The 15,815-nt window shown below is 48.6% G+C and overlaps 1 protein-coding gene across 4 annotated transcripts in view; it reads right to left on the bottom strand.

Moving 5' to 3' along the window:
• The window catches only part of SLC29A1 (solute carrier family 29 member 1 (Augustine blood group)), a 151,415-nt gene that overhangs the window by 63,863 nt on the left and 71,737 nt on the right, over positions 1–15,815 (bottom strand). For all 4 annotated transcript variants that reach the window (XM_063918814.1, XM_063918813.1, XM_063918812.1 and 1 more), the window contains 5 exons: positions 15,448–15,529; positions 12,620–12,867; positions 11,699–11,838; positions 2,397–2,531; positions 96–193 (listed from right to left, as the gene is read on the bottom strand). In XM_063918814.1, coding sequence (XP_063774884.1) covers positions 96–193; positions 2,397–2,531; positions 11,699–11,838; positions 12,620–12,867; positions 15,448–15,529 — 703 coding nt within the window. The remainder of the gene's footprint in view (positions 1–95; positions 194–2,396; positions 2,532–11,698; positions 11,839–12,619; positions 12,868–15,447; positions 15,530–15,815) is intronic.

Genomic DNA, 15,815 nt, shown 5'->3' with positions numbered 1-15,815 from the left:
TCAGTGCCCCATCATACACATCCTCTCCCACTGTACCCACCAATGCTTAACCATACAAATCCTCTGCCACTCTCTTACATGAATGATGCCATTACCAGTTTGCCAAGTGCCAGGTAAGACAAGAGAGCCAGTAAAATGACAACACAGGCTGTGATAAAATAGCCAAATGCACTGTCTTCGAGCGAGGAACCACCTGAGAATACAGAAAACTGTAATTACTGGGTGAATACGTTACATCCTGTGGGAGACACACGGATACAGGATACCCTGCAATTGCTGGGTTACTGCAAGACCACACACTGGGAGAGACACTGAAACCGGAGGCCCGGCAATTACTCGGTTACTGGAAATCCTAACACTGGAAAATAAACTGTGACAGCAGACTCTGCAGATACTGGGTTACACTAAAAAGCTGCATAACAGGAGAGACACTGAGACAGGAGACCGCAGATACTGGGTTACGCTATAAGTCTACATAACGGGAGACACTGAGACAGGAGACCGCAGATACTGGGTTACACTAAAAAGCTGCATAACAGGAGAGACACTGAGACAGGAGACCGCAGATACTGAGTTACGCTATAAGGCTACATAACGGGAGACACTGAGACAGGAGACCGCAGATACTGGGTTACGCTATAAGTCTACATAACGGGAGACACTGAGACAGGAGACCGCAGATACTGGGTTACGCTATAAGTCTACATAACAGGAGACACTGAGACAGGAGACCGCAGATACTGGGTTACGCTATAAGGCTACATAACGGGAGACACTGAGACAGGAGACCGCAGATACTGGGTTACGCTATAAGTCTACATAACGGGAGACACTGAGACAGGAGACCCTGCAGATACTGGGTTACGCTATAAGTCTACATAACGGGAAATACACTGAGACAGGAGATCGCAGATACTGGGTTACGCTATAAGGCTACATAACGGGAGACACAGACAGGAGACCGCAGATACTGGGTTACGCTATAAGTCTACATAACGGGAGACACTGAGACAGGAGACCCTGCAGATACTGGGTTACGCTATAAGGTTACATAACGGGAAAGACACTGAGACAGGAGACCCTGCAGATACTGGGTTACGCTATAAGTCTACATAACGGTAAAGACACTGAGACAGGAGACCGCAGATACTGGGTTCCGCTATAAGGCTACATAACGGGAGACACTGAGACAGGAGACCGCAGATACTGGGTTACGCTATAAGGCTAAGTAACTGGAGAGACACTGAGACAGGAGACCCTGCAGATACTGGGTTACGCTATAAGGCTACATAACGGGAAAGACACTGAGACAGGAGACCCTGCAGATACTGGGTTACGCTATAAGGCTACATAACAGGAGAGACACTGAGACAGGAAACCGCAGATACTGGGTTACGCTATAAGTCTACATAACGGGAAAGACACTGAGACAGGAGACCGCAGATACTGGGTTACGCTATAAGACTACATAACGGGAGACACTGAGACAGGAGACCCTGCAGATACTGGGTTACGCTATAAGTCTACATAACGGGAAAGACACAGAGACAGGAGACCGCAGATACTGGGTTACGCTATAAGACTACATAATGGGAAAGACACGGAGACAGAAGACCGCAGATACTGGGTTACGCTATAAGTCTACATAATGGGAGAGACACTGAGACAGGAGACCGCAGATACTGGGTTACGTTATAAGGCTACATAACGGGAGACACTGAGACAGGAGACCCTGCAGATAATGGGTTACGCTATAAGTCTACATAACGGGAAAGACACGGAGACAGGAGACCGCAGATACTGGGTTACGCTATAAGGCTACATAACGGGAGACACTGAGACAGGAGACCGCAGATACTGGGTTACGCTATAAGACTACATAATGGGAAAGACACTGAGACAGGAGACCGCAGATACTGGGTTACGCTATAAGACTACATAATGGGAAAGACACTGAGACAGGAGACCGCAGATACTGGGTTATGTTAGAAGGCTACATAACTGGAGAGACACTGAGATAGGAGACCCTGCAGATACTGGGTTACGTTATAAGGCTACATAACGGGAGAGACACTGAGACAGGAGACCCTGCAGATACTGGGTTACGCTATAAGGCTACATAACGGGAAAGACACTGAGACAGGAGAGCGCAGATACTGGGTTGCTTTATAAGGCTACATAACGGGAGACACTGAGACAGGAGACCGCAGATACTGGGTTGCTTTATAAGGCTACTTAGTGGAAGAGAAACTGAGATAGCAGCCTTTACAGTTACTGGGTTACAATATGAGACAAACACTGTGACCTCTAGAAGGTCCACACGGCGATACCAGACGAGATGAGACTCAAGAGAAATAAGAGCTACTGCAACACAATAGATGTAGGGAAGTACTCACTGGCCAAAGCACAGATCATAGAGAAAGCAGCAAATGTCCCAGCAAGACCCTGACCGCTCATTATCGGGGCCGTGTAGCTGGCTGGGAAGAGTGCGGCCAATCCAAACAGACTGCCCTGGAGGAGAGCTCCAAACGCTGCATGGGAGAGAGACAAAGTAATGGTTAGTGACACACAGTGATGCTCTAGAACACGATGTATAGTACTATTACATTATAACCCGGCGATGTAGTATTTCAGAGGCAGAGATGGATGTAATATGAAGCGATACAATAAACATAGGGGCAGATTCAATTGCGGGCGGGAAATGTAAAAAACCCTGCAAAGCAGCATTTTTCCAGCAGCCGCGAGGGTATGCTGTTCAATTAGGGGACAGGAATTGGGACGCGGTGATGTCTACATCTTTTTTCTCGCATCCCCTAATGACTAATTTAGCAACTGGAAGTTTCCAATTGGCTTAATTAGTCTGTAAATACTCATCGTCCGAAGCGGTGTCTTCTTCATCCAACATCGGGAGGCGGGTCTTCTACAGCAGCAGAGTATGTAGGGTGTGAGATTGTGTGTGCATGAGTGTCTGTGTGTGACCCCACGGTGTGTGCGAGTGACCCCCCTGTCCAGTGTACAACCCTCCCCCGGGAGCCAGTCGCTGGGAGAACTACATCTCCCATCAGCCTTTGCGCCTCCCAGCAGCCACCTCCACAGTTGGAAGATGGAGGTAAGACAACCTGGAGCCATGGAGACCACAAGAGACCTTCTGGATGGGTGAGTATATATATTTTTTTCTCTTAAACCCCGCAACCACTTTTTTAAAATTGGGTATCGGGGGTGCGCATACCTGTGGTAATTCAATATTGGGCGCGAGGAGAACAAGGTTTTATAACTCACTAAACCTCGTGCCCAATTGAATTCCCCCATAGGGAGAAAAATCTTGTAGTGACTGAAATCTCAACAAGAATCCATATTGTTTGGTTCAGTGAACCATATCTCAGGTTCTCACATGACCTGGATTCCTTGTCGAGTTCACAAGCAGAAGACGAAACATAGAATGTGACGGCAGATAAGAACCACTTGGCCCATCTAGTCTGTCCATGTACACGCACACACCTACACATTAGGGTTAATTTTAGTTGGGAGCCAGTTAACCTATGAGTATAGTTTTGGATTGTGAGAGGAAACCAGAGTACCCAGAGGAAACCCACTCAGGCAGGAGGAGAATACACAAACTCCACGCAGTGGTGAGAATTGAACCCATGACCTTTGTGCTGTGAGGCAGTAATGCTAACCATTACACCAATAGTGAAGCATCACCCTACAGGAAAATGAAGTGACTGCTACATTATTCAATGTGGTTTACTATATATTACTGACCTGTCACCGGATTTAAAAACATGAACCCAGTACACATATACCCCATTTACACCGCCAGCTAGTAATACGGGTTATTGCACTGAGCGCCATAACCCGTGTTACTATTTTGGTGTAAAAGGGCAGAGTTGGAATAATCCGGGTTGAGTGACCCGGTATTCCAACTCAGGTAGCTTGCAGGGTTGAACACTGGTTCAACCTGGCAAGCTGTGCTGTGTAAACGGGAGCCGGGTCGCCGGTTTCCAGTGTATGGACGGGCGATGCTTGGAGATCATGTGATCTCCAAGTGCTGCCCCCGCTGCGCCATCTGCAACGTCACCAACCCGGCAATATGCAGAGTTGGAAGATGCGGTGGGAAAGGGGCCTGAGGCGGGTGTAAAAGAGGTATTAGAGGCAGATTCAGAGATGGAAACCGCAGCGCAGCAGCTGCGTCTTTGTATGCAGCAGCTGTGCTAAAATATGTAAATGCTGCAGGAGGCGCCTCAAGTAGAAAGACACCCACTGCCTGCTTTTAGGATCTGCCGCTGTGGAGCCAGTGATGCTGCATCGGAAGACAAGACACTGGTCTCGGCATGCCTCGAAAACAGGGACCACCGTTTTCAAGAATTCGGCCCATCATCGCTCCAGTCCATGCCCCCCTGTCAATCATGTTGGGGCTTAGGGGGCACTGCGTGCAATCTCGCAGAATGACATCGGCTCTTTAGGAGCAGATTTCACAACGACGGAGATGTACGGAAATTTCCAGCCACAGAACAAATTCCTAAATGTTTGGATTTACAGATGAACAGAAACACAATATATACTGTATATTAAATTAATAGCAATTTAAAGCTGCAAGGCCACATACAAAATGTTTTTTTGTTAGACTTTAGATATATCTGATAGACATTGCTTTTACCTGGCCTTCTACAAATCATTACCTCTTATATTTTAAATACCTCTCCGGAGTGTAAACAATAATGGCTGCCAAAGCACTCAATGGGCGGGATTCAATTCTTTTCACCCCCTTTCCACGCCCATTCTGTTTCTGCCCTCGGGGGGCATGGTATCATTATTTTAGCTTGCTACCCTTGGAGTAGCGAGGCACCCAACCATTTACACGGCTAAATCTGATTACTATGGGTGCGATATGCATGATAACGGGGATCATTTTAGCCAGGAGATTGGGCGTGATACATCATTTGAATTCCACCCATCAAATGTTTGAAAAGTCGGTTGGGTGTCTGTTTTTTTCCGGTCTATTAGATAGGACAGACTCCCAACTGACTTTTCAAACATTTGAATCTCCCCCAATATGTCATCTGAAGGTAGAGTGGGAAAAAGGAGGGGGGAGGTTGTCCCTAGAAAATAGAGCTCAGAGCGGTGTCCCAAAGCCTGTCTGATCACTATGGCCCTAGAGAGAGATAAAGTGGAGAGAGATAAAGTACCAGCCAATTAACTCCTGTCATTTTACAGGCTGTGTGTGACAAATGACAGTTCGGAGCTGAGTGGTTGGTACTTTATTTCTCTCCACTTTATCTAGCTCCATGCTTTGATACAACCAGTATTCCCCTGTGTTTGAAAAAATAAGAATTTACTCACCGGTAATTCTATTTCTCGTAGTCCGTAGTGGATGCTGGGGACTCCGTAAGGACCATGGGGAATAGACGGGCTCACCAGGAGACTGTGCACTCTAAAAGAAAGATTAGGTACTATATCTGGTGTGCACTGGCTCCTCCCTCTATGCCCCTCCTCCAGACCTCAGTTAGGGAAAATGCGCCCGGAAGAGCTGACACTACAAGGAAAGGATTTGGAATCCAGGGTAAGACTCATACCAGCCACACCAATCACACCGTACAACTCGTGATAACTATACCCAGTCAACAGTATGAACAACAACTGAGCCTCATTCAACGGATGGCTCATAACAATAACCCTTTAGTTAAGCAATAACTATATACATGTATTGCAGAAGAAGTCCGCAGTTGGGAAGGGCGCCCAGCATCCACTACGGACTACGAGAAATAGAATTACCGGTGAGTAAATTCTTATTTTCTCTCACGTCCTAGTGGATGCTGGGGACTCCGTAAGGACCATGGGGATTATACCAAAGCTCCCAAACGGGCGGGAGAGTGCGGATGACTCTGCAGCACCGAATGAGCAAACTCAAGGTCCTCCTCAGCCAGGGTATCAAACTTGTAGAACTTAGCAAATGTGTTTGAACCCGACCAAGTAGCTGCTCGGCAATGCTGTAAAGCCGAGACCCCTCGGGCAGCCGCCCAAGACGAGCCCACCGTCCTCGTGGAATGCGCTTTCACTGATTTTGGATGCGGCAATCCAGCTGCAGAATGAGCCTGCTGAATCGTGTTACAGATCCAGCGAGCAATAGTTTGCTTTGAAGCAGGGGCACCCAGCTTGTTGGGTGCATACAGGATAAACAGCGAGTCAGTCTTCCTGACTCTAGCCGTTCTGGTTACATAAATCTTCAAAGCCCGGACTACGTCCAGCAACTTGGATTCCTCCAAGTCACGAGTAGCCGCAGGCACCACAATAGGTTGGTTCAAATGAAACGATGATACCACCTTCGGGAGAAATTGGGGACGAGTCCGCAATTCTGCCCTGTCCATATGGAAGATCAGATAGGGGCTTTTACATGACAAAGCCGCCAATTCTGACACCCGCCTAGCCGATGCTAAGGCCAACAGCATGACCACTTTCCACGTGAGGTATTTTAGCTCCACGGTCTTAAGTTGCTCAAACCAGTGGGATTTCAGGAAATCCAACACAACGTTAAGATCCCAAGGTGCCGTTGGTGGCACAAAAGGAGGCTGAATATGCAGCACTCCCTTTACAAATTTCTGAACCTCAGGCAGTGAAGCCAGTTCTTTTTGAAAGAAAATGGATAGGGCCGAGATCTGGACCTTTATGGACCCAAATTTGAGGCCCATAGTCACACCTGACTGTAGGAAGTGCAGAAATCGACCCGACTGGAATTCCTCTGTAGGGGCCTTCCTGGCCTCACACCAAGCAACATATTTTCGCCATATGCGGTGATAATGCTTTGCTGTCACATCCTTCCTAGCTCTTATCAGCGTAGGAATTACTTCCCCGGGATACCCTTTTCCGCTAGGATCCGGTGTTCAACCGCCATGCCGTCAAACGCAGATGCAGTAAGTCTTGGAACAGACAGGGCCCCTGTTGCAACAGGTCCTGTCTGAGATGCAGAGGCCATGGATCCTCTGTGATCATCTCTTGTAGCTCTGGGTACCAAGTCCGTCTTGGCCAATCCGGAACGATGAGAATTGTTCTCACTCCTCTTCTTCTTACTATTCTCAGCACCTTGGGTATGAGTGGAAGAGGAGGAAACACATAGACCGACTGGAACACCCACGGTGTGACCAGTGCGTCCACAGCTATCGCCTGAGGGTCCCTTAACCTGGCGCAATATCTTTTTAGCTTTTTGTTTAAGCGGGACGCCATCATGTCCACCTGTGGCCGTTCCCACCGATTTGCAATCTGCTCGAAGACTTCTTGGTGAAGTCCCCACTCTCCCGGGTGGAGGTCATGCCTGCTGAGGAAGTCCGCTTCCCAGTTGTCCACTCCCGGAATGAACACTGCTGACAGTGTTTGCACGTGATTCTCCGCCCAACGAAGAATCCTTGTGGCTTCCGCCATTGCCACCCTGCTTCTTGTGCCGCCCTGGCGCTTTACGTGGGCGACTGCCGTGATGTTGTCTGAATGAATCAGCACTGGTTGGTCTTGAAGAAGGGGCTCCGCTTGACTCAGGGCGTTGTATATGGCCCTTAATTCCAGTATGTTTATGTGCAGACAAGTCTCCTGACTTGACCACAGGCCTTGGAAGTTTCTTCCCCGAGTCACTACCCCCAATCCGCGGAGGCTTGCATCCGGAGTCACCAGGACCCAGTCCTGTATGCCGAACCTGCGGCCCTGGAGAAGATGAGCACTCTGCAGCCACCACAGAAGAGACACCCTGGTCCTTGGGGACAGGGTGATCAGCCGATGCATCTGAAGATGCGATCCGGACCACTTGTCCAACAGATCCCACTGAAAGATCCGGGCATGGAACCTGCCGAAAGGAATGGCTTCGTAAGACGCTACCATCCTTCCCAGGATTCGCGTGCAGTGATGCACCGACACCTGTTTTGGTTTCAGGAGGTCCCTGACCAGAATCACCAACTCCTGAGCCTTCTCCTCCGGGAGAAACACCTTCTTCTGTTCTGTGTCCAGAATCATACCCAGGAAGGGCAGACGCGTCGTAGGAATCAGCTGCGACTTTGGAATATTCAGAATCCAGCCGTGCCGTAGCAACACTTCCTGAGAGTGTGCTACGCTGATCAACATGCTCCCTGTACGGGATAACTGTAACTCCTTGCTTCCGAAGGAGTACCATCATTTCGGCCATTACCTTGGTGAATACTCTCGGTGCCGTGGACAGACCAAACGGCAACGTCTGGAATTGATAATGACAGTCCTGTACCACAAACCTGAGGTACTCCTGGTGAGGTGGATAAATGGGAACATGCAAGTACGCATCCTTGATGTCCAGAGATACCATAAAATCCCCCTCTTCCAGGCTTGCAATGACCGCTCTGAGCGATTCCATTTTGAACTTGAACTTTTTCATGTAGATGTTCAAGGATTTTAAATTTAGAATGGGTCTTACCGGACCGTCCGGTTTCGGTACCACAAACAGTGTGGAATAGTAACCCTTTCCCTGCTGAAGGGGGGGTACCATCATTATCACTTGCTGGATTATTCTAGAGCCCAGCAGGCAAATGTCCCTCTGGGCATCCCGCATATACAAGACAACGTCTTTAATATGGCCAAGGGTCAGCAATACAGTATCCCTGTCCAGGGTATCTAACTCCTCTGACAGAGTATCTGTCCATGCTGCTACAGCACTGCACATCCAGGCTGAAGCAATAGCCGGTCTCAGTAGAGTACCAGAGTGTGTATACACTGACTTCAAGATACCTTCCTGCTTTCTATCCGCAGGCTCCTTTAGAGCGGACGTATCCTGAGACGGCAAAGCCAGCCTCTTAGATAAGCGCGTCCGCGCCTTGTCAACCCTAGGGGAGGATTCCCAGCGTAACCTATCCGTTGGCGGGAAAGGGTACGCCATTAGTATTCTCTTGGGAATCACCACTTTCTTATCAGGGGATGACCACGCTTCTTCACATAACTCATTTAATTCATGTGATGGGGGAAAAGTCACTGGCTGCTTTTTCTCCCAAAACATATTTACCTTCTTGTCAGGGACAGGGTCAACCTCTGAAATGTGTAATACATTTTTCATTGCAATAATCATGTATCGGATGGCCTTGGTCATTTTAGGCTGTAATTGTGCCTCATCATCGTCGACACTGGAGTCGGACTCCGTGTCGGCATCCGTGTCAACCAACTGAGATAGTGGGCGTTTTTGAGACCCTGACGGCCTCTGAGGCGCCTGGGCAGGCCCGGTTTGAGGGCCCGGCTGTCCCCCGGCTGCAACATCATCAAACCTTTTGTGTAATGAGTTTACATTGTCATTTAAGACCTTCCACATATCCATCCAATCGGGTGTCGGCACCGACGGCGGCGACACCACATTTATCAGCCCTTGCTCCGCCTCCACGTAACCCTCTTCATCAAACATGTCGACACAGCTGTACCGACACACAGCACACACACAGGGAATACTCTGACTGAGGACAGGACCCCACAAGGTCTTTGGGGAGACAGAGAAAGAGTATGCCAGCACACACCACAGCGCTATATAACTCAGGGATACACACTACACAAGTGATTTCCCAATAGCTGCTTAATATACACCTTTAGTGCCTACATTTATGTGCCCCCCCTCTCTTTTTACCCTTCTAGTGCCAGGAGACTGCAGGGGAGAGCCTGGGGAGCGTCCTTCCAGCGGAGCTGTGAAGAAAAATGGCGCTGGTGTGCTGAGGAAGAAGGCCCCGCCCCCTCAGCGGCGGGCTTCTGTCCTGCTGTCTGTGACTGAAAATGACGGGGGATTTACACATATACAGTACCTGACTGTATTATGTGTATATTTATGCCCAAGGTACTCTAATTGCTGCCCAGGGCGCCCCCCCCCCCCCCCCCCAGCGCCCTGCACCCTACAGTGACCGGAGTGTGTGGTGTGCAGTGGGAGCAATGGTGCACAGCTGCGGTGCTGTGCGCTACCTTCAATGAAGACAGGAGTCTTCAGCCGCTGATTTCACCTTCTTCCAGCTTCTGATCTTCTGGCTCTGCGAGGGGGACGACGGCGCGGCTCCAGGAACGGACGATCGAGGACAGCTGCCTGTGTTCGAACCCTCTGGAGCTAATGGTGTCCAGTAGCCTAAGAAGCGCAACCTAGCTGTGAACAGGTACGTTTGCGTCTCTCCCCTCGGTCCCACGTAGCAGGGAGTCTGTTGCCATCAGAAGCTCACTGAAAATAAAAAACCTAATAAATACTTTCTTTAACTAGTAAGCTCAGGAGAGCCCACTAGGAGCACCCAGCTCTGGCCGGGCACAGATTCTAACTCAGGTCTGGAGGAGGGGCATAGAGGGAGGAGCCAGTGCACACCAGATAGTACCTAATCTTTCTTTCAGAGTGCCCAGTCTCCTGCGGAGCCCGTCTATTCCCCATGGTCCTTACGGAGTCCCCAGCATCCACTAGGACGTCAGAGAAATGACAGTTCGGAGCTGAGTGGTTGGTACTTTATTTCTCTCCACTTTATCTATCTCCATGCTTTGATACAACCAGTATTCCCGTGTTTGAAAAATGACAGTTAGGAGCTGATTGGTTGGTAGTTGACCTCTCTCCTCTTTATCACTCTCCAAGGCTTCGCACATCTGCCCCTCTATCCTGTGCTTTATGACATCAGTTGCCATGATATATACACATGACACTGTGCGACCTCTGCAGAGATATAAATTATTAATAGCAGCCTGAAGAAACAAATCAAGAACAAATGGTCCTTATAGCCTGCCACGGGATTTATGTTACACAAACACAGCTCACTGCTGCTTTAAATAGAGGTAAACAGTGCAGACGCCCGTGATCTATTTACTTTCATATGAACATTGTAATGGTGCTGCTTTAATCCTGTCATGCAAATGGTTCATTGGCGTCCTTGCATGATGAGATGTTCTTTTAAATTTACATTTCTGCCTTAACTTAGAAGGTGTTAAATCCAGAACATTCGGCTTCAATGCTTGTCGGGAGAGGACCCTACAGAGAGATGGGCATATGTACTAAGCCTTGGAGAGAGATAAGGGGTATATTTACTAAGCCTTGGCTGGATATAAGGTGGATGGAGTTAAAGAACCAGCCAATCAGCTCCTAACTGTCATCTTTCAAACCCAGCCTGTGACATGGCTTTTAAGAGCTGATTGGCTGGTACTTTGGGGTCTATTCATGAAGCAGTGAAAAGTGTGGAGAAGTGAGCCAGTGGAGAAGTTGCCCATGGCAACCAATCAGTATTGAAGTAACATTTATAATTTGCATACTATACAGTTGTACAGAGCAGCTGATTGGTTGCCATGAGCAACTTCTCCACTGGCTCACTTCTCCACTGTTTTCACTGCTTCATGAATAGATCCCATTACCTCCGTCCAGCTTACCTCCATCCAGCGTTTAGTAAATAGACCCCAAAGTACCAGCAAATCAGCTCCTAATGGTCACTTTTAAAATACAACCTGTAACATGGCAGTTAGGAGCTGATTGGCTGCAGGAGGAGACGTCTGTCGGAAGCTTACTCAGCCTGGCTGTCGGATCTGGACAATATCGCAAGATCCGTTCCGAACATGCGCAATCCGCCAAACATCGTATTTGTGCGCAAACTATCTGGTTTACACACAAATCTGAATTAGGCCCGCAGGTGGCGAGCAGACAGACAAGACACACGTGGTCACAATGACAGACACCACCTTATCACCGAGCTGCTCTCTTATCACTCACAGTTGATGAAGACGATTTTGATCATGGTTACGATGAAGAAAGTGACTGGCGAGAAACTAATCTTCACAAATATGGCTGTCAGCAGGAAGACCAGGAAAATAGCCGCCAGGCTGCCGGCAATTCGTATATTCTGAGAGATCCTGAATACAGAGAAAGAAGGTAACAGGGTTCACAGTCTGCAGTTACTCGGGGTGTATCTGACCTGTATACAGTATGGCGCTGGAGTCGAGTCTTAGCACACAACGCATGCTTACATCACTGCGTATCTCCGTCCAGTGCGTCGGACGGATCTTGACTGGATCTGTCTTTCCGTGAAATTGGGCGTTCCTGGTGTGGGAACTGGGCAGTGATAACGCCAACGCCGTGACTTATGGGAGTGTCATGGGCATTTATCTAATGCTCTGTGCGATTAACGGCGAGGGGAAGCCGGGTCCTCACAGGCATCTTACACCCAGCATGGGGCTGACCCAAGTGCTGACACTAAGGGGTTAATTTACTAAGATGGTAGTTCTATTTAAGATGGGATGTTGCCCATAGCAACCAATCAGATGGGCAACATTCGATCTTAAATAGAACTCCCATCTTAGTAAATTTAACCCCTAATAATGACAATTGCAGCAGATGGCATAAAATCACTCTGCGGCACAGACGTCCGCTTGCAGGCGCACAGATCCCCACAGTAGCTGAGCGGAATCTCACATCAGACGGCATCATATCCGTATTCAGTTGGAGCATTGGTAGGTTACATGAAAAACACCCTTTATGTAAAATGACAAGTATAATAGTTTCATTGCAAGGCCTGAACAACACTGCGCATGCGGCAGCCTTGTCCTAGAACACTGTGACCGTTTATTGGCATATATTTTATCGTTTGGTATCAGTTATCTCCCACACAGTGTCCCAGCGCTGTGGGCGACTTACCTGCGGTGCAGGACAGAGTTCACGTATGTGAAGATCAAGAGAGGCAGCATGGCACACAGCGTCATGACATTGTTGAACTTGCTCTGTAGTAGGGTCCGTGGAGGCTCTAGAGCTCTGGCGTCCGTGTCATTTATGAATGAGGTGAAGTCATTGGCGGGTGTAGATAGCATAAACAGACTCTTATTTCCACCAATGCGATCTTCAGGCAGCGCCCCGTTATCAGTCTCGGCTAGGCGGCTGGTGAAATACTTACACGAGAGAAGGACATGATCAGTAACAAGGATATAGCTAGACCTTTATATACTGTAGTGTCCACCCCCCCCCCCTCCCCCATAGACGTGACAATAATTAGCAGTGAGGAGAAGTGGGAGATGCACTAAGCCTTGGAGAGTGACACAGTGGAGAGAGATAAAGTACCAGCCAATTAGCTCCTGACTGACATTTATCAAAAACAGCCTGTAACATAGCAGTTAGGAGCTGATTGGCTGGTACTTTGGGGTCTATTCATGAAGCAGTGAAAAGCATGGAGAAGGGAGCCAGTGGAGAAGTTGCCCAACCAATCAGCATTGAAGTAACATTTATCATTTGCATACTATACAATTGAACGGAGCAGCTGATTGGTTGCCATGGGCAACTTCTCCACTGGCTCACTTCTCCACTCTTTTCCCTGCTTCATGAATAGACCCCTTTATCTCTCTCCACGTTATCACTCTCCAAGCCTTAGTCCATCTCCCCCCTAAGTCCCCACATAAGAACACATATTGGGTCACTAACAGTGCGTGTACAGTAGTGTCAGACTTGTGCCTGTCCTACGGTGCACTGCTGCCTTATGTGAAATCATGCGCATGAGGAAATTGTTGAACCAACAGCGCGCGGCTCAAGCGAGTGTCACATCCCAGCTTACTTACGCCTCCCAGAGTTCTCTGTGTGACAATAGCACAAGAAGCCAGAGTGTTGTGTCATGTGACCTTTGCTGATCCGACCTCTTGCTCTGTTCCTAGCCCTGGATTTCAGTATCATCTCTACACTCATATTTACCTACCTCCTCCGCATCTCTCACCATCTGTGGTGACTGCGCTGCTGAATGTTTTTCTTCAGTTTCAAACAATGAGCGAATATTCCCACAAGGCGACAGCAGGGCCTCACTCTCATGTTGTCATTATACATATGCCACTTTCACACCGCAAAAATAACCCAGTATATTGCCAGGTCGATGTGTGGTGTGAAAGGGGTAAGTCCCGAATTCCCAGGTCACCTGACCCGGTATTACAACTTGGGAATAAAGCAGGGTTATTACCGGGTCAGGTGCAGTGTGAACGGGTTGCCAGGTAGATGCGACCCGGGATACGTTCACAGTATAGGCAGAGGCGGCGTTAGAGGGACAGGCAGCACTTGCAGATCTGATCTCCAGGCATCGCCTCCGCACACGTCACAGCTGACGTCACCAACCCGGCAATTTGCTGTTCTGTACGCCTCACATTCAGTCTGTACCTGAATTCTTTGAATATATCTTATATCCCTTTCACACAGAGCCAAGAATCTTCCTCCCCAGATCCACTACCCAGGTAACGACGAGAGTTAATCCTGGGTCTGACCAGGTCGGTTGCAGTGTGAAAGGCAGGCCCGGGTCACTGACGACCCAGGTCATGCCTTTAAGTCTGCCGATTGGCTGGCTCAGAGAACTTGGTGATGACGTCATCTCCATGCATCCTGTGTGAGTTGCAATGACCCGGGACCATCTGAAGGTGTGAAAGTGGTAAGTATATCTGAAGCCCCAGTTCCAACCCGGGATTCTGAACACACATCGGAGCACTCCTGAGCTGGCCAATCTGTAGTCTTTTAGGCATGACCCAGTCTCCCTTTCAAACTGCAGAAGACCCAGGTCGGACCCTGGAATACCCTGGTCACAATCTGGGTAGTGGTAAGTGTATATCTGAAGCCCCGGTTCTGACCCCGGTTCAGTATCCCAGGTCGGGCACGGGCCGGGGCTTCAGCGTGAAAGGGGTATACGTAACATTTCCTGATCTCACATAAAACTTTATATCATGCACTCATCTCTCAGTCCCTACGCTGTTTGCCTGTGTTTTATTCATCCAGTATAAAATACTTCTACTAACTTTCAAAGGCCCATTTATCAATAACTGCATTTGCACTGTGATCTGAACGCAATATTAGCACCCATAATCGCATAGCAGTATATAATTATACTGTAACAAGGAGGACACGCAGCCACGGGAGCTCTGAGGGGTGCCCATCCCTGTGATGAGTTCACATCAGCGGTCTATCAACTCCTTTAGCGTGAATCTGACAGCTTTGCATCCCTACCGATAACACCACCTTCGTATAATGGGGTGACACTTAATATTTGTGTGTGTCCCTGGAAAAACTGGTGTTTTCGGGGATTATGCAGCAAATATTTAATGGTAACTTGGACCCAAAGACATAAACACTGCACCAACATGCACCTCTGAAAACGTATATGCGTCCTCATACTATACTCACACAACCCTCTGACCTCAGGCTAACACTGCTGTGTGACTGGATCATAAAGCCTGCCAAGCACTTTTCACCAGTGGAATATGGGCAGGCGGGCCCAAGTGTAATCTGTGGCTCTAACCCTCATGTACCAAACCCCTATGTGCCTATGGATTGGAAGCCTGTGAGTAGCACCCTCTTACCACTTTGTAAGTTAATACCAGTCTTGGTTTATTCATTTGTCTGTTCTCTGCAGATCATGTACAATATAAATAACAGATTATAGTAATATCCCTGCCTGTCTGGCGCCTCTCCCCAGGTGTCCCTACAGGATACAGCAGTCACGGACTTACCATTGTTGCAGTCATGAAAAAATTCCACGGTAGCAGGGTGCCGAGTCCAAGCATGAAGAATATTAGCCAGACAGCTTTGTACCTGTGTGAGAAATAAACGTGGGATCAGCTGCCCCATATACACAGTGCCCCACATGCCAAAGAAAATACTGCATCTGCCCAATACACACACAATGCCCCACATGCCCAGGAACATACTGCATCTGCCCCATACACACAGTGCCCCACACGCCCAGGAAAATACTTCATCTGCCCCATACACACAGTGCCCCACATGCCCAGGAAAATACTGCATCTGCCCCATACACACAGTGTCCCACATGCCCAGGAACATACTGCATCTGCCCCATACACACAGTGCCCCACAT

The sequence above is a fragment of the Pseudophryne corroboree genome, chromosome 4 (assembly GCF_028390025.1).
Source record: "Pseudophryne corroboree isolate aPseCor3 chromosome 4, aPseCor3.hap2, whole genome shotgun sequence".
NCBI classification, from domain to species: Eukaryota; Metazoa; Chordata; class Amphibia; order Anura; family Myobatrachidae; genus Pseudophryne; species Pseudophryne corroboree.
The sequence above is the reverse complement of the archived record's forward strand: the minus strand, read 5'-3'. Positions and strand labels throughout refer to the sequence as shown.